This window comes from Lytechinus pictus, chromosome 2 (genome assembly GCF_037042905.1).
Source record: "Lytechinus pictus isolate F3 Inbred chromosome 2, Lp3.0, whole genome shotgun sequence".
In the NCBI taxonomy this organism is placed as follows: Eukaryota; Metazoa; Echinodermata; class Echinoidea; order Temnopleuroida; family Toxopneustidae; genus Lytechinus; species Lytechinus pictus.
Window position 1 is genome coordinate 20,919,977 of NC_087246.1, and position 26,355 is coordinate 20,946,331.

Genomic DNA, 26,355 nt, shown 5'->3' on the forward strand with positions numbered 1-26,355 from the left:
CTTACTGGTCGTTTGATGCAAAAAATGCAACCAATTATAGTGCAATATCTTTGGAGGATCCGATTTTAGGAAGACAAAAAATAGGCAAATTTATATTTTTTTGAGAGAGATTGTATATCTATTATTATGCTTTCTGATCCCCCCACTTACTACGTAGATGAGATGTGAACTCGAACTCTCTTATTCTTCTTCCTTTCCCATTCATATTTTTCGGAGAGAGGGGGTATAAGAGTATAAACTACACTGGCTGGAAAATGAAGAAAGGGCTTGAGGAGCAATTGACCCAAAAAAATTCAGGCGAGCAAGAAAACAAGAAAAAAACAACAACTATGAAATACGATATCGTTTTCTGAATATTATGTAAAAATAGATCACAAAATAAAAAAAATCACAATATTAGATAAAAAATGGTAAAAAATTTGCCTCGCTTCGCTGGCTTGCATTCTTTTCCCACCTTTCATCCTCTCTTTCGACTATATCAATATATGTTTGTAGTTGTTTTATCCTATGTGTTATTGAAATTCACTTGTATGTCAACAATCTTACAAAAGTAGTACAGCGTAAAACACATTTACTTGAATTTTTTAACAATAGTCGTTATAAGCGAAATCAAATTTGACACTTGTTTCGCATGCATTTTAATTAAAATTTCTCGATTTTTACCTACCCCTCCCCTTCTTTCTCCCACCCACCCACTGTTTCTCTCTCCCTCCATCTATCTATCTTTCCCCCTCCTTTCTCTCCCCATTTTGAATGTCAGATCCAAGCTTGGGTAAAAGATATGGCTAACCAGTACTCTAGCATCGCAACGGAGACTAAATTCGCCACATCTTTTCTTGGTAAAGAAATCAACGGTCTCAAGGTATTTGTATAAGATTCCCACGATTCACAAATGCGCATGCTCCACTTTGCTTTGCTTCACGATAACCGTAGAATCCTAATACTCAAGGGCGCCGGAAGCGGGGGGGGGGGGGGGGGCAGTGGGGCGCTTGCCCCCCAAATAAAATGTTTGGGGGGCAAAACGAGATATTGTCCCCCCCCCCTCCCCCAATGTGCCCCCCTAAAAGTAGAAAAATGATAAATTATTTAAGGACAAAAGTAAACGATGAAGGCACTTTTCTGCCTAAAAAAATTGTCATTTCCATTGTCAAAAATGAAAAAAAAATCGCCCCTGACGAGGCAATTACATATCATAGTAAGCCTCGCGTCTTTTGACGAACATGTCCCTCTGTGAAACATACCTTTGATAAGCCCCTTTTCCATCTTATTACAGTGTGATAACGTTTAACCTTTTAATGAATACATTTCAGACTAAAACCGAATGGCAAATTGAAAGTGGTTCACCAATTCATGGTGGCTGTGTCGGCTAACAAACGCGCGGTCGCCCAGAAACGCTCAGACCGGACCCGATATTACTAACGCGCGTGAACGCTAGTTACTCGAGCAACATATGGAATCTATGTCATAGCTGTCAAGCCCAGAAACCATAACATCTCGAGGTCGTCATATATTACTCTAGGACCTACTCTCAATCTTCCAATTTCTCGCCTATCAATTTTACTTCTTCCGAAGAAGTAAAATTGACAGGCGAGAAATTGGAAGATTGAGATAAGGTCCTAGAGTAACATTTCTTGAAAATGTGTGTAGTTCTGAAAATGACTGTAAAAAAGAAAAGGTTAAAGAGTTAAAAAGGCTTGAGTAGTTGGATTATTGGATAAATGAGAAGATGCTAGCTTGAGTCGGCGAATGGAGTGCAGAGCAGGAGTACTCATCTATCAACTACTCAAGCCTCTTCAACTCTTCAACCTTTTCTGGTTTACTGTCTTTTTCAGGACTACGCTCATTTAAACAAAAAATTACTCGACTATCAACTGTCCACTTCCTCCCTATCAATTTCACTTCTTCCTCTATCCACTTTTTCGAAAACTCCACATGGTGTACCGTCAACCACATCCGCTATTGGAATGTAATTGTTTTCTTCTAAATAATGTTACATAATGTACATTATGAGCTGCGGTAGTTTTTTAATCAGTTCATGGTTATTTACAAATGAATATATCCTTGAATTTGATATTCATCATTCCCTAGTTATGGTCACATTTCCCCAGAAAATGTGTAAAGAAAAAAGAACATTTTGAAGGAGTCATCCAAAAGTGCTTCCCAGCCATACAAAACATGCAAAAGGAAACACATAGATCGAGTAATGTTTTAAACTTTAATGATTTTCAGAAAAGTTTTGAATTGTTAGACAATTAAGCTTGTCATATTTCTTTTCCCTCCAGTTACAAAATATGAAACGTATTGTCCATGCATGGATAATCAGGGACTATCTCCAATGCTGATGTCAGAAATGATTTGCATAGAATGGGGATTTAAGTGCTTATCGACGTCTGCCACGTCAGGACATTACGACATTTTGCATTTGAAGACATTCATTAGAATTTCTTTTGTTTCTGTTGTTACGCTTCTTCTGCTTAATACACTCTTTGTTCTGACAGGAATTACTTAAAACTTATGATGATTGTGCTCTCTCGCGTCGTCCGTGTATGTAAATGTACATAAATAAATGTTTCTGAAAGGATATTGCATGAAAAATGTAATTTCTGGTATTTTGAGTCAATATAAGCGTAAAAGGTAATTTAAATGATCAGACATCAGGACATGAAAACCACATTCCGAAGCGATCGTTTTGCGCGTAGATTTCATAGGTTCTCATAAATTATGAGTATAGTCTTTCGTAGTGAATTCTATGTTTAATCATCAAGAAATTTATTTTTTAAATGCTCTTAGAAACGCAACTTTTATACTCCATTTTTACACAAAGTCCTTATCATGGGGGGTCCCACACCCTCTCCCGCTCGATCGCTTCGGTATCTCACGCTGTCAAAAATATTGTGTCCCCTTCGGGATTTCGCCCCCCTAAAACTGAAAGTGTTCCGGCGCGCCTGCTAATACTCAACCTCTGTTGTCTATCACAGGAAATACCCAAATACATTTTTTTTTACCTTCACCGAATTTGTTTATATTATTGATTCATACTGCACCTTGTTACAGCACATTTTGGTAATTGACCAAAATGTGCCATTTACCAAAATGTACCGTAACACACCACACAAGAATAAAATTGTATTAGTTTGGTACTCTACTTCCAATGAATATACACACACACACACACACACACATATATATAAATATAAATATGTGTGTGTGTGTGTGTGTGTGTGTGTGTGTGTGTGTGTGTGTGTGAACTTGTACATGCACAACAGCTTTGGCAACTCTTGTATTTAAACATGTTGTGAAAGAAATGGAGAGAACAATGGTAAGCATATAGTTTAAATCAAGGTTCCCAAAAGATATCTGCCCTTTGTAAAAAATGGTGATGCCGAAGAAATTATCTGCCGGGAATCGAACCCTGGACACCAGCTTTGAACGCCGGTGCCATAACCACTAGACCACAGAGACGGGCTAGTGACGTGAGCGACCCCGATCCGATTGACCGTCAGATAAACAGATTTTCGACACCACCAATTAAATTTCCTTTGTCGGGTGTAGGTGAGTATTGAAATATGACAAACCGCCATATGTACATAATATAGTTACATATATATATATATATATGTTATTCATAATTTGCATCTTTTCAGATTAGCACAGGTGGGAACACAAAGAGGGTAGTCTATTTTCAAGGCGGTATCCATGCCCGTGAGTGGGTCTCACCAGCAACTGTAATGTACATGACAAATCAGGTGGGTATACCGTTATTAGGGGACTCCATCTTCAATTATGGGGAAGTGATAAACTGATTCATCTCAATATTAAGTGAAATATACAGTGCGTCCCACAAAAAGGGAAACCTGTTTTCAGAGATGGATTTCACAATTATTAAACATGTTTTTACTATGAATTTGATACTTTTCGTAAGAGTAGAATCTCATCTTTAATTTGAGACCAGCAGCTTACTAATCATTCACGCATGGCAGATTACAAACAATAAATACGGAGGCCTATCAGAAACGATTTGCGCAGAAACTCAATGTGTTAATCTGGACCCACTCTCATTTCAGGGATCAGTGAGAGAAACTTAACAAAGAATGCAAAATAAATGAGAATGAGCCAATCGTGGAATAAGCACGGTTGCCGTATAGTATAACGAATCAATCTTGTCCATTTTTTCAGCGCAACCGGATTTTGACATTAAAACTGTTTGCCACATATTAGGTATCAAAATGTAGAGAAATAATTGAATTGTGTGATAATGTAAATCAAATATCATAATTGATTTTCTTTATAAGAAAAAAGATGTGGAATCCTAGTTTCCTCTTTTCTGGGACGCACTGTATAAAACTAAGATGTTGATTTTTTTTAAGACGTTGCGAGCGAAGCACGAGCGTCTTGTACCGAGTATAATAAGAATAATAAATTAAAGCACTATTCTGCATTTTGTTAGAATAGGTGGATGATATTGTAGAAGCATGATTACCTTGTTCACAGGTTAAAGTACTGCACATACTTATGTTTCATATTATGAATCAACCAAGCAGGCTATGGATTAGTCCCTTATGTTCATTTTCCCCTTTATTGCACCCCGATCAAACTCCCTGACGATAAGTTGGTTTTGATGAAAACAAAAAACACAAAAATAAAAATATTCCTCAAGGTTTTATGAAAATCCATCAAAGATAAAAGAGTTATAGATTTCAAAGTTTTGTTTTTTGACGTCATAATTAAGGGATGGCTTCTCCGCTATGTCATGTGACATAAATTCCCACAAATATAATTTTCTCAATAATTGGAAAGTAGTTTTATTTGTGCGATGATATACACGTATCATCAGAAGAAAAAAATCGTTTCATACAGAAAAAAAATCTACTCGGAAAATATACTCGATGTTCGAACGAGCACCCCTCCTAAAAAGACTGACATTCATTTATTTTGTAGACATAAAACATCGAAAATTGATGATTTTCATCCAACGAAAATTGCAGTTTTTTTTTGTCTCGCATGCATAGCAGAGCGATACTATAGGCGCCGCTTTTCCGACGGCGGCGGCGTCGTCAACACTGAAATCTTAACCAAGGTTAAGTTTTTTAAATGTCATCATGAATTAGAAAGCATATGGACCTAGTTCATGAAACTTGAACACAAGGGTAATCAAGTTTTACTTAAAATCCTGCCTGACTTTCAGGTCACATGATTAAGGGCAAAAGTTTTTATAGGGTCAATGAACTTAGACCATATTGGGGGAATTAATGTCGAAATCTTAAGCAAGGTTAATTTTTGAAATGTCGTCATAACTTCGAAATTATATAGACCTAGTTCATGGAACTTGGACATAAGGGTGATAGATCCTACCTGAGTTTTAGGTCACATGACCAAGGTCAAAGGTCACTTAGGGTCAGCGAACTTTGACCATGTTGGGAGTATTTGTGGAATTGTCATCATAACCTTGAAATTGTATGGATCTAGTTCATGAAATTTAATTATAAGAGCAATTAAGTATCCCTAAACATCCTGTGCGAGTTTAAGGTCACATGACTAAGGTCAAAGGTCAGTTAGGGTAATCGAACTTTGATAATGTTGGGGGTATTTGTGGAATTGTCATCTTTAAAAGTTTATAGACCTAATTGATGAAACTTGAGACATAAGAGTAACCATGTATCTCTGAATATATTGTGCTTGTTTCAGGTCACATGACCAAAATCAAACTCATTTAGAGTCAATGAACTTTTGCCGCGTTGGGGTATTTGTTGAATTGGAATCATAACTTAGAAAGTTTATGGATCTACACATCTAGTTCATGAACTATGCATGTAGACATAAGGGTAATCAAGGTCAAATGATCATGGTCAAAGGTCATGTTGGGTCAATGGACATAGTAATTTATTATCATATGAGTGCTTTCTTTTGTGAATAATTATTTAATAGCTGTTTTCAAAGTCAGCAGTGCTGCTTTATCGAATTGCGTAATGCAGGCGAGACTGTCAGAGGCGTTCCACTTGTTTTATGCATCGCTCAGATAAAAATAAGGGTTACCTCGGTCATTCCGTGATGATTTTACTTTGAATAGAGACATTAGAGATAAATCAATTAGATAAGCAGAACCTAACATTTGAAATTCATTACCTTTACATAATAGGGATTTTAACAATATTTTATCATTGAAACAAAATATGTAGGATTTTACTTCTCTCAAAATACTCTTACTGATACTTCTTCAAAATGATCTTCTTTATTATTGAGGTACATGATAATGTCTTTAGATACATTCTTAATATCCAGTAAGGGCATATTATTAGTCTTTGTTTGTATTTCTATGAACACTGTATTTAAAGCCATGTTTTACTTCAACTAATTTTATTTATCTATAATGTTATTTGAGGGTCTCTTTCAAAAACTAATATTCAGAATAATGATCACAATAATGTTCACAATGAAGAACTACAAACTAAATGATTCATTTACTTTGTATTTTTCGGGACTTAGGGGTCATTTTTACGAGTATATTTCTATTTTACCCCTTTGAATTTGCTGATATTTTGAGTTTTACTTGAATTTCGAGATAATTGTTTCACCACTGGATAGCCTACGATATATTTTTGAACATTTGAAATATCGAAATAATCCTAAAAATTACCCCTAAGTTCATTCTTGCGGTAAACTGACCTGATATCGATGAGATGTACAATCTGTTCGTATTCATAATAATTATTATGTCACTCTCCAGCTGTTGGAAAATAATGGTGAAGGCTTCCTCGACGAGTTTGATTTTTTCATCGTTCCCTCACTCAACGTAGATGGATACGAGCACTCGTGGACAAGTGTAAGTACTGAACTTACTATTACAAGTACTTTATAAGGGTTGCTTAGTTGTAAAGTAACCTCACCTCTCCCATAGATATGGACAGAGGCGTCGATCCGGGGGGGGGGGGGCAGGGGGCGATCGCCCCACCAATGAAAATATTGGGGGGGGGGGCAAAACGATATGTTTCCCCCCCCCACCAATAATTCCGCATGTGCAAAAATAAAATAAGATTGTACTGTTACAAAAAAATCAGCAAGCGAGATTGTGATACACAACTCGTATTTTATTTAAAATCGTGCTCATAATGTCCGCTTTTCAGATTGGAATTTTTCAGCTGGCGCTTCGCGCTCGCATTTCTGTAGCAATAACCCATACTTTTCATGATTTAATAGGTGAATAGAATGTCCCGTTTTCAGTTCTAAACCTCAAAAGAACTCCCGCTTCGATTCGCAATAATCTTTTGTTGGATATATATCTTGTTCTTTATTAAAAACGTCCATTAAATTGTCATTTTTTTTTTCAGATCGAAATATCAAAATTTTCAGCTCGCGCTTCGCGCTCGCATCTATTGTTCTTTTAGATACCCATCTTAATCACTGTTACAAAAAATGCTTAGAATATCAAGCTTTCAGGTCAGAATATATAGAAACTTCAGCTCGCTCTCAGCACTCGCATTGTCTGTGTAGTGAGATATGTATCCTCATGAGTTACTACAAACAGTCCTAAACAGGTACCTTTTTCCTGTTTTCAGGTCAGTATAGTATAAAATTTCAGCTCGCGCTTCGCGCTCGCATTAATTTGTTGGTGAGATATGTGTCTCTTTCTCATGAGTCATATATATATATATAATTATATATATGTATAGGCCTATGTGTGTGTGTGTGTGAGTTTGTTTGTATTGTGTGATCGAGCGCCTTTGGAACGTTGATTCATGATTTCGCCCCCCCCCCCCCCATCTGAAAAATGGATCGACGCCCCTGGATATGGAGAGTGGGATAGAGAGAGGGGGTGGGGGCGAATGCATACCCCTTTTAATAACGAGTTTGAAATCAAATCGCAAGTGCAGAAATAAAATCGACATTAACACTATATAGGCAATTAATTATGTCAATTATTTTGACATACTTTATTTTTCAAACTGGTAGCATTGCATTTTCTTTCTTTACCGCATGTTGTATCAGTAACTTTAACGAAAGGAAGATTGCAAAAAAAAAGCGCGTGGAAATGCGTTAAATATATATATTTTTATGCCCCCGCAGACGAAGTCCGGAGGGGACATTAAGCGTTGCCCCTGTCCGTCTGTGTCCTTCCATCCGTCTGTTCCCCCACTTGGTTTACGCGCAATAACTCGAAAAATTTTCAATGGATTTTAAAATTTTTGGGTGTGTAGGTAGATGACACCAAATACAGGCTAAGTTTGAATCCGGAGTCCGCAGGTCAAAGGTCACAGCTCATTAGATATGCGAGTTGGTTTACGCGCAATAACTCGAAAAATATTCAATGGATTTTAAAACATTTGGGTGTGTAGGTAGATGACACCAAAATACAGGCTAAGTTTGAATTCGGAGTCCGTAGGTCAAAGGTCACAGCTCATTAAATATGCGAGTTGGTTTCCGCGCAATAACTCGAAAGATATTTAATGGATTTTAAAAATTTTGGGTGTGTATATAGGTAGATGACACCAATACAGGCTAAGTTCGAATTCGGAGTCCGCAGGTCAAAGGTCACAGCTCATTAAATATGCGAGTTGGTTTTCGCGCAATAACTCGAAATTTTTTTAATGGATTTTGAACATTTTTGGGTGTATAGGTAGATGACACACCAAATTACAGGCTAGTTGGAATTCGGAGTCCGCAGGTCAAGGTCACAGCTCATTAAATATGCGAGTTCGTTTCCGCGTGATAACTTATGAAATATTTAACAGATTTTAAAATTTTTTGGTGTGTTGGTAGATGACACCAAAATACAGGCTAAGTTCAAATTCGGAGTCCGAAAGTCAAAGGTCACAGCTATATGCATGATATATGCATATTGGTTTCTGCACGATATTAAGTTCAATCATATTGAATAAATTTCTGATTGCGTTAAGCGGGGGCATCTGTGTCCTTTGGACACGTCAAATTTCTAGTTTCACGTTGAATTGCTGGTAAAAATGTGCGCATTCGTTTATTAAAAGAGAAAAAAAATAGTGGGGGAATTAAAGTACATGTAATAGCATAAAGCAAAAATGTTGTTACAGATTTGTTGGCTAATTTCCCAACACCAGTATCAAAAAGTTCTGTTGGAGTTCCTTTTTGTGTTTACAAAAAACAAGTTATCCCGTTAAAGATCTTCTAATACAATTACGTCGAAACGATACTATTATTACTCATCTAGGATATTTTGGTCTTTTCGGAAAACTAAATACGTGCAAACAATTTTACCTGAACGTTTTTAATAAAAACGATAGTATTAACGAATTAATATGCTGTCATTCTTTCAGTTAGGACCTATCGAAATTTGGGTGAGGAATCTAGGCCCATTTCATCAGGAATAACTAGGGGATTAGTAATGAACAAGATAATGATACAATTGATACGAGCGCGAAACGAGGGGAAACAAAATTGGGATTTAGACCTATAAATGGGACACACTATTAATGTTTTGTAAATCAGGAAAAGGATGTGTAATTGAGTATCTTGCTGCATTAAAAATGTGAGTGAATTTTTGCTATTCTGATCTGAAACTAAATAAATAAAGAACAATCTGCGTATCTCAATAAACATGCTTGCGCGTTTTGGGGCATCTGGGCATTCTCAGTGCATTTTTTTCTTATGAAAATCAATAAAGCGTGCGCGAAGCGCGGGCTGAAAATAATGATATTCCGGTCTGAAAAAGGGTAACTTAACTTCTTAAGCACTTCTTCAAAAAATAGGTACGAAGATTCTGAAGTGGAGTTTGATGTGAGCGCAAATAGCGAGCTGATATTTGTATTATTATTTTGACCTAGGACCGGACATTCTAAGGACATTTTGTCATCGTATGAAAATGATAAATTCCTATTCCTCTTCCTCAACGCGAGATGAAACTTGTTGATATTCCATTCTGAAAAAGAGAAATTTGATTATTAGGAATTCATGAAAATGTTTTATCTTTCTTATCAATCTAATACGCTTTATGAGAGCGCAAAATTTACTGATATAAAAGCCAGAAAACTGGACATTTAAAGCACTTTTGTAAATATAATTAGGATGCATAGGTTAATATATTTTAACAAAAATGATGCGAGTGCAAATCGCGAGCCATTTGTTTTGATAAGCTGTCATGGAAGGATTTGTTAGAATTAGTATGATTGTGGATACATAACTCACCAATGCAAATACGAGCGCGCAGCGCTAGCTGTTACGTTTTGACAATCAGACCTGAAATGGATTTTTTGAGAACTATATGGAATAGACGAGGAAAATATGTACTTGAAAAATCAAATAATGCTAGTGCGTAGTATGAGCTGAAAATATTGATATTCGTACCATAAGACAGACATTTTCCAGAAATCTTTTAAAAAATCAATTTTTAAATCAAATAAAGAAATGGAAGATCGATGTCCCGCCAAAAACTGTTTTATTATGTTGACTTCAATATTTTAAGCTCCATATTAGCATATCGAGCAAGATGTGTACCTCATCAAACAGGCAATTTCATATATCAGGGGCGGATCCAGAGCTGGATTTTGGGGGCACGTTAAGCGTACCTAGGGGGTGCAGGGAGCGCGAAGTTTTTTATATCTCATCGAATTCCAATCAAAAGAAGACGTCTCTTGCGTCTGTAGAGGAAATCTGAAACTAGGCGAATTTTTTAATAAAGAGTGATGAGAAAGAGTACACGAGGAAGATCTGAGGACAAAGAGAAGTAGAGAGAGAGAGAGAGAGAATGCAACGTAAATATACAGTGCGTATCAACAAAAATGGGACAGTTTTGAAAAGTCTATAATTTTTTTTCAAATTATGATATCTATATTTTGATGTTAATAGATGCTCTGAAATCCTATCTTTGAAATGTCATTTAAAAAAATAAATTTTGTTCATGCTTGAGCAATCACGAGACGTTTTTGTCGGGGGTTCAAAAAGAGGCTTGCGCCAAAATGGCAGAGATGAGAAATTTGATGATCAGATTTCTTGCTATTCAGGAGACTTCCTCTTAACCTTTTCATTATCTTTGCCTTGATTCTCGAATTATGCTGTCAAATTTCATTTACAAATTTATTTATTTACTTTAATTATTTTGTTTTTTCATCAAAAATACTTTTACCTTTGAATTTTCCTTCATAAGTAAGAAAAAAGACTCTTTGTCAACCCAAGCAAGAAGATTTGCATTATTAATTGGGAGAACTTGTAATTATTCAAATCGTATTCAACGAATTATGTTATGAAACCTTTAAAAAAATGAATTCTATTTTCAAGGGGTTATTGATTCCTTGATCAAGTTTAATAATGTGCTTGGCAGGACAAACAGGAAAGGATTCATGTCTTTCAATGGCAATGGTGTATTTAGTCAATTTTGAAGTAGCTAGATATGGCAGATTGGATAAAATGTATTAAAAAGTTGTGAGTGAGCGAAGCGAGCAAGCAAAAATTTCCACTTTTTAATGAAAATATCCAATGCAGTGATAGATTTAGACATAATATTCAGAAAAAAAAAATCATATTTCAGTTTCAATCTTTCCTTTTATTTCCTTTCCACTTTTTTTAGGGGGGAACATGCCGAGCCCCCGCCCATCTGTATGACACTGTTCAAAGGCACCATAACCTTTGTAGCACACAATGAAAGGATTTTGGGGGAAATGTATTCTCTCCCATACTTCGGTTGTTTTTGCTTAAAGAAGAAATATTCAAAGCTAAAAGAGGACACATCAAAAAGAAACAAAAACAGAACAATTCAAGCAAATAAACAGATTTGAAAATGATTTTTGACCGCATAATTCGAAAATTATGGCAAAGATAATGAAAAGGTTAAGAAGTCTGCTGATTAGCAAGAAGTCCGATCATCATATTTATAATTTTATGCCATTTTGGCGCAACACTCCTTTTTAACCCCACACAAAAACATTCCGTGTTCGCTCAAGGATGAACGAAACTAATTTTTTTAATGGCATTTGAAAGATAAGACCTCAGAGCACCAATTAACACCAAAATATAGACATCATAATTTGAAACCAAAATTTTATAGACTTTTCAAATCTGTCCCGTTCTTTTTATACGCACTGTATAAGTAATTTTTGCAATAAAACCTGATGTTTTTGTCTCTTTGTTTATACTGTAATGCATTTTCTTAAATTGACTATCTGAAAATCTTGGAAAAACCATAATAAAGGACTTCAATGTTTCCTTGCATTATTTTGAGTTTTCAACACAAATAACCTTTGATTACATGTAAAAAACAAATACATTTTCAATGTATCACCCGTATGACTTACTTTCAAGAACCGAACTTGCCATGACACTTCACATGACATCCTTTATCATTAAAAGAATCGACCTTCTATGTTATTTGCCACATTGATTTTACTTTACCAATCATTTTCTTGCTTATAATATTCCATTGTTCTGATGGAATGAAATGTATCAGCTTTTGCAGTTAATCATTTTGAAATTGATAAAGTATAAATTTATAAGGTTTTTTTTTCAATCTGCAAGTTTCCAGCCTTCAGGAATTACATTAAAATTTGACTTTCTGTTTCTCAATGAATAAAACAAACCCATGCTTATGCATGGAATTTGCCTGATGCAAATTAGGCATGTGATTTTCTTTATGAAATTCAGATACCCTCCGCCAAATGAGTTTTTGGTATCCTTTCTTCAAATTGTTTTTGCTCACTCATGCGTGAATGAGGAATAATCTAAGTAATATCGGATGAAAGAGGAGATTCTAAGCTTTACATTGATAGGTCATTTGTCTATTGTATTTATGATTAAGTTATGATAAATCATCGCTAAATCTTGGTTTCGTTTTATGTGGGACGCACTGTATACATGTCCTGTTTATGATTACAAAAAGTGCTTCGCACGTCTATTTTTTTTAGGTATAAGTGTTCACAAAAAAAATTAGCTCGCGCTTCGCGCTCGCATTGTTCACATAGCCACTTCAGTTAGAAAACTGCTCTTCCAGCGGGCCCTGCATAACATAATATTTTATCACTACCCTTCTCCAATCTAAATGCTGAGCGCCTAGCAAGAAGGCAGAAGGTCCCATTTTTATAAGTCTTTGGTATGACTCGGCCAGGGATCGAACCCACGACCTCCCGTTCATGAAGCGGACGCTCTACCACTGAGCAACCATGCCCATTTTGTTGGTATTAAGGTCTGAAAACTGAACATTTTAAGCACTTTTGTAATTTTGAATAGGATACACGGGTTAATATATTTTTAACAATTAATGCGAGCGCAAATCGCGAGCCGAAGTTGTTTTATAAAATGTCAGGAAATGGGATTTTAGGTAGTTTGTTATAGAATTAGAATATACTATACATTACTCACCCATCAAAATGCGAGCGCGCAGCGCTAGCTGATTGGTTTTTGACAATAAAACATGAAAAGGGATATTTTGAGAACTTTATGAAACACACGAAGAGAAAAGGAATTGGCAAATCAAATAATGGGAGCGCGCAGAGCAGGCTGAAAGTGTTGATACTTAGACAATAAAACGGACATTTACAGAGCAACTTTTGAAAATAAATTTGTAAATCAAACAAAATACTGAAAGCTCGATGTCCGAACTGAAATATGTTTGTATATTGACTTCAATACTTGATATCTCAAGCCCCATATCAGCCTATATTATGTATATCATCGAAGTCGCGGGGGGATCCTACGGGGGGCGCGCGCACCCTTAGCCCCCCCCCCCCTGATCCGCGCCTGTATATTGACATGAAATACGTCTTCCACTATATTTTATTCACTTGTCTTCCTCCTCTGATTTTTCCTCCTTTTCCCCTCTCCTCTCTTTTCCCTTAATTCTCTTATTTTCTTCTTTCTTTCCCCCTTTCTTTTTTTTGCTCCTTCAAAAATAGTGGGGGACATTTTGTATTGTGTCCCCCCTTTCCAAAAGGTGGGGGCGCGCGTCCCTGGGATTTCCGTCTAAGATAATTACTACAGTGGAAATCTACGTGAAACTATCTTCAGTAGCTAATATGTAAGTAGTTAAGGAGTCAATCGGCTGCTATTATTCAATATTGCTCTACGTGTCACATTGCATAATTGATAACATTCAGCACGTATTCACAAAATTCTCGATTTTAGGTCTTCGTTATCTCTCAAAAACCTCATGCTAAAATACAAGTTTTTTTTATTTTTATAATTTACAAAAAGATGATATTAATATCACATTAATTGTTACCTGAACGGCGCTTGTATCGTATACGTTTAGTCATAATGCTGTAAAATCAAATAAACAATTTCTCCATCTCAAAAATAATATAAAGATATTAGTCATCTTACTTCGCTGTATTTAGCTATTCACTTTATATCCCACATGACGGTCTAAACTTACTTTTCTCCCTGTATGTGCAGGACCGAATGTGGAGGAAAACACGGAGTACTCATGCGGGATATTTATGTGTGGGTGTCGACCCAAATCGCAATTACGAGCATAAGTGGAATGGTAAAGTATTCGTTCATTAACCCTAGAAGGACTGGGCTATTTGAGATGTATTGAGGACGGGGGGGGGGGGCTTGATGGCCCCCCCTTCTGATCTCGGCCGCCTTTGGCGCGATCGCTCCGAAATTTGGCACGCACATTCTTTTCCACATAAACTTCAAGCCAGTACAAAAAAAAATCTGAAAACGATTCTTTTTTTCTAGATGTCATCTTTTTAATCTAATATAAAAAGGTTTCCACAAAGAAAAGTTGCAAAAGTGATTTTTTTTCTTTATGTATTTCTTTGTTTTTTTAATTTCTTATGTATTTCTTTGTTTTTCATTGTTTTTTTCAATGGAAATTTTTACAGACCAATAAACAACTAAATTAAACCCTAAATTAATTAGACAGACCATTTGAATAAAAAATAATCACCCTTTTATGAAAGTATAAAAATGAGCCATTTTCGGCATGACACCTTCTCGTAAAAAGCTATTGACACAGATCTAGCCTTTATCTCAAACTTTGTATGTTATCTTCTCTGCACTTTGTAAAAGACAATAAGTACATTTAAAAAAAATCCCATTCTTTTGAGATTCGTATCCTCTTCATGAATTCCCACAAAAAGTCATTGAAATCTCCAATTTTCAGGTCAGTAAAATATTTTAGCTCGCCCTTTGTATTCGCATTAAAAGTTAAGTTAGAATACACACCCTGATCACGATTGCAAAAAAGTAGGCCCGTTTTAGGTCTAAATTACGGAAGAACAAAGAAAAATCGAGAAATAACAAAGTTCTGTTTATTTGAAATAAGGCTTGAATTCCAATAAATTCATGAAGTGAAGAGGTTTTACAAAATAGTTTTTAGACTTTAATACTCGACACCCCGTTCTGTAGAGGATTAGCCAGGCAGAAAGTTTCTGTTAACTGTGCGATAGCTTCGGTGGGAAACCGGCGAAAACACGTATGTTTCATGAAATTATGGAAATGCAAGCATTGTTTCGAAGAAACATAACTTTGTTATTTCTGGACCATTTTCTGCGATCTAGCTATCACATTAAAGAGCAGATACTGAACTTTTTTAGGTATGTAATTTTCCTTTTGAAATTTTGATACCCCCAGCCAAATGACTTTTTGCTATCCTTTCTTCAAATTGCTTTTGCTCATTACTCATTCGTGGATGAAAAATCTTGTATGTTATACCAGCTAAAAGAAGACATTCTATAAGCTTTACAATGATAGGTCAATTGTCTGTTCTATTTGTGATTAAGTTTTGATAAATCATCGCTAATCCTCGGTTGCGTTTTTTGTGGGACGCATTCTATAGCTATTATATTATAATTCGAGTACCCCGGTACAGATCTACCGATTTCTTGACTAACAAATTTATCATTTAAGGGGAAGTTCACCTTGACTAAAGATTTATTATTGAAATAGCAGAAAAAAAATAATAAATATTAGTGAAGGTTTGAGGAAGATCCATCAGAGATTTAAAAGTTTTTATTAGAATTTAAATTTTTTTTAATATGTGACGTCACATGCAAACAGCTTCACATGTATCGTGAATTTAAAACAAAAATCAATGAAGTTTCATTTACTCAAAAAATTATAAATTGTTTATATTGTAACTTTATTATATCAACACACAAATTTTAAGTCATCATGAACATCTAAAAAAATCATGGAAATTTATGTGTTTTACATTACATAACATGTGGGGCAGACGCTCGTATATAACGTCACAAAGAAAAAAAATGTAATAGCTTTCGTAATCTTTAATGGATTTTTCTTAAACCTTTCCCAATATACTTTATTTCTGCTATTTTACAAGAAGCTTTTTGTCAGAGTGATCTTCCGCTTTAACTGATTTGATATAAGTGTATTTCTTAACTCGTGCTGTTGTAACACGTATATTTATTATTATTATTATTATCATTATTATCTTATTATTCATTTCATCTTTGTGCTGGGGTGGAATTGGCCTTTAATTTCACGCATATTTCATGTTTTTTTGTTTTTTGTTGACTGATGTAGAATTAAATTGGCTTTTATTTCGTGCAGAGGGATCGGGATCATCTGGTAATGCGTGCTCTGACACATTTCGTGGTCCATCATTCCATTCTGAACCAGAAGTCGAAGGAACTACTAGATTTCTAAAGGATCTCAAAGAGGAGGGCAGAGACATTGCGTGCTTTATTGACTTCCACTCCTACTCCCAGCTTTGGCTCTCTCCGTATTCTTACAGGAAATTATATGCTGAAAACTCCGATACACAGGTAAACGGAATCTTCTGCTATTTCCACATGTATTCAATATTCACTTGCTGAAATACATGTAGGGTTGAAAGTCCTCTCTCTACGAAGCTAGTTATTAAAATGAGTAAAAAAAAATCTTAAAAATGAAATAACTATGACTTGCATTGCATGCTATACAGAGATTGCATTTAGACCAACGGAACCGACTACAAGTTAGCTATTATGTTATTTCGAATGTTATGTCATCCACCATTCCATAAAATTATCCCGAGTTGGTACAGCAGGGAATGAAAAGAAATGTTATCATTCAGGGGCGGATCAAGCTTTTGTCTTTAGGGGTAGGGGAAAAATATTTTATGCTAAGTGATAAATCATAAGTTAAATTAACATCGATAAAATGCCAAATGTTTTCTATTGTAAATGGACACTTCCGGACGATCTTCAATCGGCAGGCCAAAACCCCCTTTTTTCCAATACTTGAAAAAATATTGAGGACAGTCACCCCCCGATCCCCACATGTATCGCAGCACCTCTGCCATAACACAAAAACATCTAACTCTCAGTTCTGCATTTTTTACATAAAAATTCCAATCGTTTGCTTTTGGAACAAGCATAGACATAGATATCTTGGACAAATACTTAGACCATACTACAAAATTAATATTTAATGGGCCTTTTCCAGATTCCTGTCTGGGACAATCAAGTCGAAGATAATACCAATGTATCACGCCAGTGGAAGAGCAGCATTCAATATTGGTTATATCATTGGGGGTGCCACCAGTTGGCCAGGTTACGCGTGTTCGGGGTCTAGAAGGGCATGCATTAATGATCGCAATCATGTTCATGATTTTTTTCCTTCTACAGGATAAATGACATTACAATTTCTGTTCTGTTTCTGTTCAGGTTGGTGCTGCAAAAGAAGCATGTGCAGCCCTAGAAGGTGTACATGGGACAGCATATACATATGGACCATCAGCAATAACACTTTGTAAGTTAATTGTGACCTGCCTGTTCAAAGGGGAAGTTAAACCTGACAAAAAGTGCCCTTTTTTTAATATACGAACAAATAATCATAGAACATTTGGGAATGTTTGAAGAAAAGATTTGAAAAATCATATGCAAACAGTTTTATAGCGTGAATTTAAAAAAAATAAATAAATGGAATGCATTTTTTTCAGAATTTGAAAGGGTTTTTATTGTAACTTCAGTATATCACCATACAAATCATTACACAGCCGCTTCTGAAAGAACAAGAAATTAGTCATCATGAACCAATACAAACTTGAAATTTATGCGTTTTGTTACATAATATATTGGGCAGCTGCTCGTATTATGACGTCACAAATAAAAAATAAAAAAATTCTTATAACTTTCTTAATCCTTAATGGTTTTCCTAAAAAAAATTACTATTAATGATTTTATTATTTTTCATGGTATTTTACAACAAAATCTTTCGTCTGGGTGAACAGCCCCTTTAATTAATCCTAGAGACCCTTTGAGCACTCATCTCTTTCACTGAAATAAAATCGTTACTTCATTATTGGCAAGATCTGGCATATTCTTAGTGCCCTAGATACTATCTAAAAGCTAGATTACAAGTAGTAACATGGTGACCAAGTGAGAAAATGCTCCATGTATATATAGGAAATTAACATGTTAAGCACGTTAAAGTTGAAGGTCAAATCTACCCCAGCAAAGGGTTGATTAATTTGAATAATTAGAGAAAAATCAAACCAAAACAACGCTGAAATGTAATTAAATCGGATGTAAAATAAGAAAGTTATGACATTGAAAATTTATTGTTTATATTTTTTTTACAAAACAGCTCTCTGCACAACTCATTGGTGTTCAAATAAAAAAGTCGATGATGTCCCTCACTCAGCATTTCTTTGTTTTTATGTTTGGAATTCTATAATATTTTCATTTTTACAGTTTTGACAAAGACCCTCTCAATTGAATCATAACATGTTAAAAACAATGGTATTTCCAGGTTCATTGATAAATTAAAACTTTCTTTCACATTAAGAGAAAATTAAAATATTTAATATAATGAAATACCAAAGAAATTAGGTGATGTCCTTAGTTTCCTCATTTGCATGCTGACGAGGACGTACATGTTACTGTTTTGTGAAATTAAGCGAAACTTTAAAATGCCATTACTTCCTTATTTTCACATCCTATTGTGATGAAATTTTCAGTGTTATATGCTTGTTTGATTTATTTCCTTTTACTCGAAATCAACGTTTTGTTGGGGTGGACTTGTCTTTTAACCTCGGGAAAATGAATGTTAATTGCACTCAAAAACTCAGGAAAAAAAATATCAAGAAATGGGAGCATTTTTTAAGCTAAAACTGGCCGCAGTTTGTGTCTGTATTGTTGTAGCCCCCTTTTTTAGGGTAAATGAGCAATTTCATTGAGACCGGAAAAGCAACTTCTAGCTGTTTTGTTTTTTGCGGGGGGTGACCACATGCCTTAGACGTCTATAGGCCTATTTGTTTTCTCTCTTTTGATGATTAACATTCTTTTTTCAAATTGATTTTTTTTTGTATTCTAGATGCTGCAGATGGGTGCAGTGTTGACTGGGGTTATGCAGAATTGGGGGCTCCTTATTCTTACGTCGTTGAATTGAGGGATACAGGGAGACATGGTTTCGTCCTCCCCGAGAATCAGCTCCTACCGACTGGACAGGAGACTTATGCAGGACTCAAGGCCCTCCTAAACAGCATAAAAAATAACTCTTAATCCGTTGACTACTGGATTCTGTATAGCCCATAGAGTTTGTACAGAAACCACCTAGTTCCAGTAGGTAATGAGTTAATTAGAATCCAACCCCTACTTCCGGATGTTGCATTTCTTAATACAGAGATAAAAAATTGTCAATCGTTTTAAATTTAGAAAAATTTATAGCTGATTATAACTTTTGTGAACATTTTGATCGTTATGATTTAAATAATTTTAATAATTGTATAATTATGAAAATATTATCATACTTTCACGGAGTATGTTCTACATATTTGCAAGGTCTAAATATCATTTAGTTCTTTGTTCGTTCAATAATCTAAATATAATTTTCACCTTTTAATCTTCCACTGCTGGTACAAGATTGACTAAAGAATTATAACCATACGTGACATCCATATCTTCAGTATCACTTTAAAAATATTATTATTACTGATATAAGTGCATCATATATATATATATATATATATATATATATATATATAATATGTCAATATATATTTCAATGTACAAAATATTATGTATTTCACAACCGATCAAGTAAATCCCTCTAAAGTTAATAACAATAAGAAATTGGGAGTCTATTGCATTGGATGAATGACTCAAGAAATGTAATAAAAACAGCCTCTGCAACACTTGATTACTTGATTGAGATTTTTGTTTTGTTCTGCTGGTGGTTCAGAAATATTTAAGAGTGTCTGATGGAGCGTTGCAATAAACCAGCAATCTTTAGATTTCATTAAAATCGGAAGGAATAAGGCCATGTGTTTTTTTGAACTCGCCCCATTTGTGGAACGTCACCCAAGTCTAATGATAACGGTCATAATTTTGAAAAAATAGATATTTTGAAAAAAAACATACCTTTCTGAAAAGAAATTTAATAAGAATTCCAAATGTGGCATTAAAAATTAGGCATAGGGTAAGCTGCTCATATTTTATGAGTGGAATAATAATATTTGGGACCCTCAGTAAGCTTTATTTCAGACGTCTATAGGCCTATTTGTTTTCTCTCTTTTGCCCATACCATGAATTAGTTATCAAATTTGTATTGCTCATGAAATTCCCTTTTCGAATGATATATAATGATATATAACTTAAGGGGATTCAATAGTTTCATCAAGGTAAGTTTGATATGCACATTTATGTTAATTTCAAATATCGAGAAGCGAGATTTTTAACCGTTGTTACCTTAAATTTCTAATGAACTATAATAGCTGATGATTGTATAATTGTATTTAGCTGTAAAATTAGACCACAATCAAATGTCTAGCCCCTTCAAAACCAAAGTAAGGCATGTTTAATACTAGTAATACAACAATCCCATAGAGTCGCATGGAATGTGTACCGCTTCCACCACCCATCAACAAACCGTGTTTTATTCATTTTATTCAACAAAGTGACACAAATCAATATGCATATAAGCTAATACTATCAAGCCTAATACAGCTTATACTCAGCTTCCACATGACACCAAATTCATAATAATTCGTCTCCATTTGGCCGAAAAAATCACATCATAAATTATTCCTATGCGATAATTTTTGGTAATCTTTATGTAAAGAATTTTAAGTCTTTCTTAATTATTGCCAATTACAATTAATTGAAATAGATTGTAAATAATTATATATCATTATACTACTCACTTCAAGCTTTAAAATGAGACCAAAATCAGTATAGCCCCCTGTGTACCAAAGTTATTCATGCTTAAAATATGAAACGTGACTCTCCCGTAGACTTTGTGTGAATGACCCCCCCCCCCCACCACCACCTATGAGGCGCCGAATGTACCAATATTATATAGAACAATTATTTGTTATATAATCATTATTTATTAAATAATAACTATTATTTATATATAATTTACATTTTATTTGTAAATAACTACTATTATATAAAATATCATTTCTAATTATTTATATATAATTCCAAGTAATACTTCATTATTTGTAAATAATAATAGTTCGACATTCCATTATTTATAAATAATGATTATTTGTTTTTCATTATTTATATATAATGATTATTTGTTTTTCATTATTTATAAATAATGATTATTTGTTTTTCATTATTTACAAATAATGATTATTTGTTTTTCATTATTTATAAATAATGATTATTTGTTTTTCATTATTTATAAATAATTTGTTGAGTTTTCCATTATTTATAAATAATGATTATTTGTTAAATAATGAAATATCTACTTCATTATTTATAAATAATAATTTTGTTTCAATATCCCATTATTTATAAATAATCATTATTTATAAACAATTTTTACAGTTTGCCATTATATACAAATAATCATTATTTATATACAAATAACCATTATTTATTGAATAATGCCATTATTTATTAAATAATGCCATTATTTATTAAATAATGGAAAACTCGCTATAACATGCAAATGTGGGACCGCCCATTATATGAATATTCATGATGCGATTTCCTTTTTCGTGATTTTTCTTCACAAATTTTTGTCCATTTCCTCTTCATAATGACATTTCTTGAAGCAATTTTCTAGGGATATGGTCTGATTGTAATATTCTTCATTTTCTATATAACTTCGTCTTCGTAGAAATATCAAAAAGTGTAATTTTATACGATTTTTCCTACAGTTCACAATCCCCATAGGCGCGCGTGTATCGTAGGGACAACCGGTGAATCGACGGAGTGCTCTTCATCGAAATACTACGTTGGTTGGTCCCCGGAAGTGGCGGGCGGAATTTAGCCCGAATCCTCGATGGAAGTCGATCAAGTGCATATGAGCTGAGAGAGTGAAATATCAGTGTACTTGTACAGGCCCTTCTACTTTTTATAAATATTTCTTGTTGCTTTTTTTGTTAAGTTAATTTTTCCTGGTGTAGAGATAAGTTTCAGTTCTAATAATGCACTTCAAATACATTTTGGAGTGTCTGTTTGAGGCGTTTGGGGCGATTTCACCCTGGCCCCAAAATGCTCGCAACGACAATACGGGGGCATGATGACCCCTAAATTTTTAAAAACTTATTTTTCTATTGAAAATTATCACAAAATTCACCAAAAGTGTGCACGAAAGCCTTCGTATTTCACTTTTAAAACTCCAAAAAGTGCCCAAATGACAAGCTTGGTCGCTTCGCTGTGTCGCTTTCAACTTGAGAACGTTTACGCGTCTGCTTCCCCCCCCCCCTCCTCCGAAAGAAATTCTGTATACGGCCATGCTCTAAAGAGCCTGGCACATTGATTAATGTATACTTCATTTTCATTATTTTTATCTCATTATCATCATGGCCTTACGCAGAATTTTTTCCGGGGGGGGGGGGGGTGGGGGGAGCAGGACGCGCGTAAACTTTCTCATAAAAATCTTGAAAAAGCGAAGCGACCAAGCTTGTCATTTGAGCTTGGTCGCGTCGCTGTCTCGCTTTCAGGCAAGATTTTTTTGAGAAACTTTACGCGCGTCCTAGCTGCTCCCCCCCCCCCGGTAAAAATTCTGTGTAAGGCCATGATGATAATGTGATAAAAATAATGAAAATGAAAAGTACATATAAATCAATGTGCCATATGCTCTTTTGAGCATGGCCGTTCACAGAATTTCTTTCGGGGGGTGGGGGCAGACACGGGTAAACGTTCTCAAGTTGAAAGCGAGACAGCGAAGCGACCAAGCTTGTCATTTGGGCTTGGTCCCGTGGCTGTCTCGCTTTCAAGATTTTTTTGAGAAAGTTTACGCGCGTCATGCTCCGGCCCCGGCCCCCCTGGAAAAAATTCTGCGTAAGGCCATGTTGATAATGAGATAAAAATAATGAAAATGAAAGTATACATAAATCAATGTGCCAGGCTCTTTAGAGCATGGCCGTATACAGAATTTCTTTCGGAGGAGGGGGGGGGGGGGGGGAAGCAGACGCGTAAACGTTCTCAAGTTGAAAGCGACACAGCGAAGCGACCAAGCTTGTCATTTGGGCACTTTTTGGAGTTTTAAAAGTGAAATACGAAGGCTTTCGTGCACACTTTTGGTGAATTTTGTGATAATTTTCAATAGAAAAATAAGTTTTTAAAAATTTAGGGGTCATCATGCCCCCGTATTGTCGTTGCGAGCATTTTGGGGCCAGGGTGAAATCGCCCCAAACGCCTCAAACAGACACTCCAAAATGTATTTGAAGTGCATTATTAGAACTGAAACTTATCTCTACACCAGGAAAAATTAACTTAACAAAAAAAAGCAACAAGAAATATTTATAAAAAGTAGAAGGGCCTGTACAAGTACACTGATATTTCACTCTCTCAGCTCATATGCACTTGATCGACTTCCATCGAGGATTCGGGCTAAATTCCGCCCGCCACTTCCGGGGACCAACCAACGTAGTATTTCGATGAAGAGCACTCCGTCGATTCACCGGTTGTCCCTACGATACACGCGCGCCTATGGGGATTGTGAACTGTAGGAAAAATCGTATAAAATTACACTTTTTGATATTTCTACGAAGACGAAGTTATATAGAAAATTAAGAATATTACAATCAGACCATATCCCTAGAAAATTGCTTCAAGAAATGTCATTATGAAGAGGAAATGGACAAAAATTTGTGAAGAAAAATCACGAAAAAGGAAATCGCATCATGAATATTCATATCATGGGCGGTCCCACATTTGCATGTTATAGCGAGTTTTCCATTATTTAATAAATAATGGCATTATTTAATAAATAATGGCATTATTTAATAAATAATGGTTATTTGTATATAAATAATGATTATTTGTATATAATGGCAAACTGTAAAAATTGTTTATAAATAATGATTATTTATAAATAATGGGATATTGAAACAAAATTATTATTTATAAATAATGAAGTAGATATTTCATTATTTAACAAATAATCATTATTTATAAATAATGGAAAACTCAACAAATTATTTATAAATAATGAAAAACAAATAATCATTATTTATAAATAATGAAAAACAAATAATCATTATTTGTAAATAATGAAAAACAAATAATCATTATTTATAAATAATGAAAAACAAATAATCATTATTTATAAATAATGAAAAACAAATAATCATTATTTATAAATAATGAAAAAAAATAATCATTATTTATAAATAATGAAAAACAAATAATCATTATTTATAAATAATGGAATGTCGAACTATTATTATTTACAAATAATGAAGTATTACTTGGAATTATATATAAATAATTAGAAATGATATTTTATATAATAGTAGTTATTTACAAATAAAATGTAAATTATATATAAATAATAGTTATTATTTAATAAATAATGATTATATAACAAATAATTGTTCTATATAATATTGGTACATTCGGCGCCTCATAACCACCCTCGCGATGTTTCATCCTGTCGAATTTACGGGTTATTACGCTCATTATTTTCAGACATGATAGAGTATATTTTTAGCCTTAAAATGATACAAATTTCATAACACTATCTCTCCGTTCAACTGAGATATCGTATGTTAAACCGAAAGAATATTGAAAAAGCGTAACAACGCTACCTTTTTGTGGGGCGAGTTCAAGGCGGATGTCCATAAAAAAGAGATATGGTATTTTAGAGTTTCGCATTATTGCGGTCAAACAGTGTTATGTATGTCCTCGTTAATATGCAATGAGCAAGCAGGTGATATCATATCCCCACTTATTCTTTTTTTTTTTTAATAAAGGAGATTGTCTGATTTTTGGGTCGGGTTATCAAATCTTCCACCTCGCACCTCCAGGGGCCCTTAACACAAAGCTAAGCAATGATCTACGATTGATTACATTAACTACAATGTATAATCAATCGTAAAAATCAAGCGTAATATCAATTGCTAACCTTTGTGTTACGGGACCCAGGTCAGAATTTAAAAAAAATACGTATCTTCTTCACGAGTCATTACAAATAGTCCTTAACAGATCCCTTTTCAAGTCAATTTATTATTAAAAATTAAAGTATTTGATCTAGTTCATCATAAAAAACGGGTCCTTTTCTTCTTCTTCCTTCCCTCCTTCCTTCGAGTTGACCTACTTCCCCACCATTATCATCATTGTCATTATAATCACTTTCTTCACTGATGTCAATTTCCATATCCAAAAACTCTATCAACAGCTGTCATTTATATTTAAAAAAAATTGATATCACAATACCGGCAAAAGCCGTTGACTTACTGAACTATGCAACTGTTGCGAGCGTGAAATTATTCTTTTTTTTATTTTACAACCTGAAAATTTGACATTTTCAACACTTTTTCGCAATCATGAACATGAGGTTATCTAATCAAACTAAGATTTTAAATCGGACATTCCATGCATTTTTTTTTGTAATCATGATAAGGAAGGATATCACGGAATGATGCGAGCGCGAAGCGCGAGCTGAAAATTATGGAATATTTTAACTTGAAAACTAAACGTTTATATATGTTTTTACATTAAACAATCTCAGTTTCTGCATCTGTAATTAAACAAGTATCTCAATAAACAAAATGCGAGCGCGAAGCGCGAGCTACAAAAATTAGATATTTTGACTTGAAAACATAACGTTTATACATGTTTTTACATTAAACAATCTCAGTTTTTGCATCTGTAATTAAACAAGCTGGGTATCTCAATAAACATTAATGCGAGCGCGAAGCGCGAGCTGAAAATTCTGGAATATTTTAACTTGAAAACTAAACGTTTATATATGTATTTACATTAAACAATCTCAGTTTCTGCATCTGTAATTAAACAATTATCTCAATAAACAAAATGCGAGCGCAAAGCGCGAGCTACAAAAATTAGATATTTTGACTTAAAAACATATCTTTTTACATGTTTTTACATTAAACAAATTCAGTTTATGCATCTGTAATTTAAAGATAATAGTATGCAATTTGGCATTATTTTACTGACAAAGATAAGGGAACTCAAAGACCAACTAAGAACAAGGTACAATTTTGCCAACATCTAACATGTCTAAGACTCCGCATCTTAA

At 34.4% G+C, this 26,355-nt stretch overlaps 1 protein-coding gene across 1 annotated transcript in view; it reads left to right on the top strand.

Moving 5' to 3' along the window:
- The window catches only part of LOC129283288 (carboxypeptidase B-like), a 33,025-nt gene extending 13,203 nt beyond the window's left edge, over nucleotides 1-19,822 (top strand). Inside the window, exons 4-10 of the mRNA XM_064095792.1 lie at nucleotides 761-862; nucleotides 3,645-3,746; nucleotides 6,725-6,820; nucleotides 14,347-14,437; nucleotides 16,474-16,688; nucleotides 17,571-17,655; nucleotides 19,222-19,822. Coding sequence (XP_063951862.1) covers nucleotides 761-862; nucleotides 3,645-3,746; nucleotides 6,725-6,820; nucleotides 14,347-14,437; nucleotides 16,474-16,688; nucleotides 17,571-17,655; nucleotides 19,222-19,409 — 879 coding nt within the window. The 3' untranslated portion in view covers nucleotides 19,410-19,822. The remainder of the gene's footprint in view (nucleotides 1-760; nucleotides 863-3,644; nucleotides 3,747-6,724; nucleotides 6,821-14,346; nucleotides 14,438-16,473; nucleotides 16,689-17,570; nucleotides 17,656-19,221) is intronic.
- The last annotated feature ends 6,533 nt before the right edge of the window (nucleotides 19,823-26,355 follow it).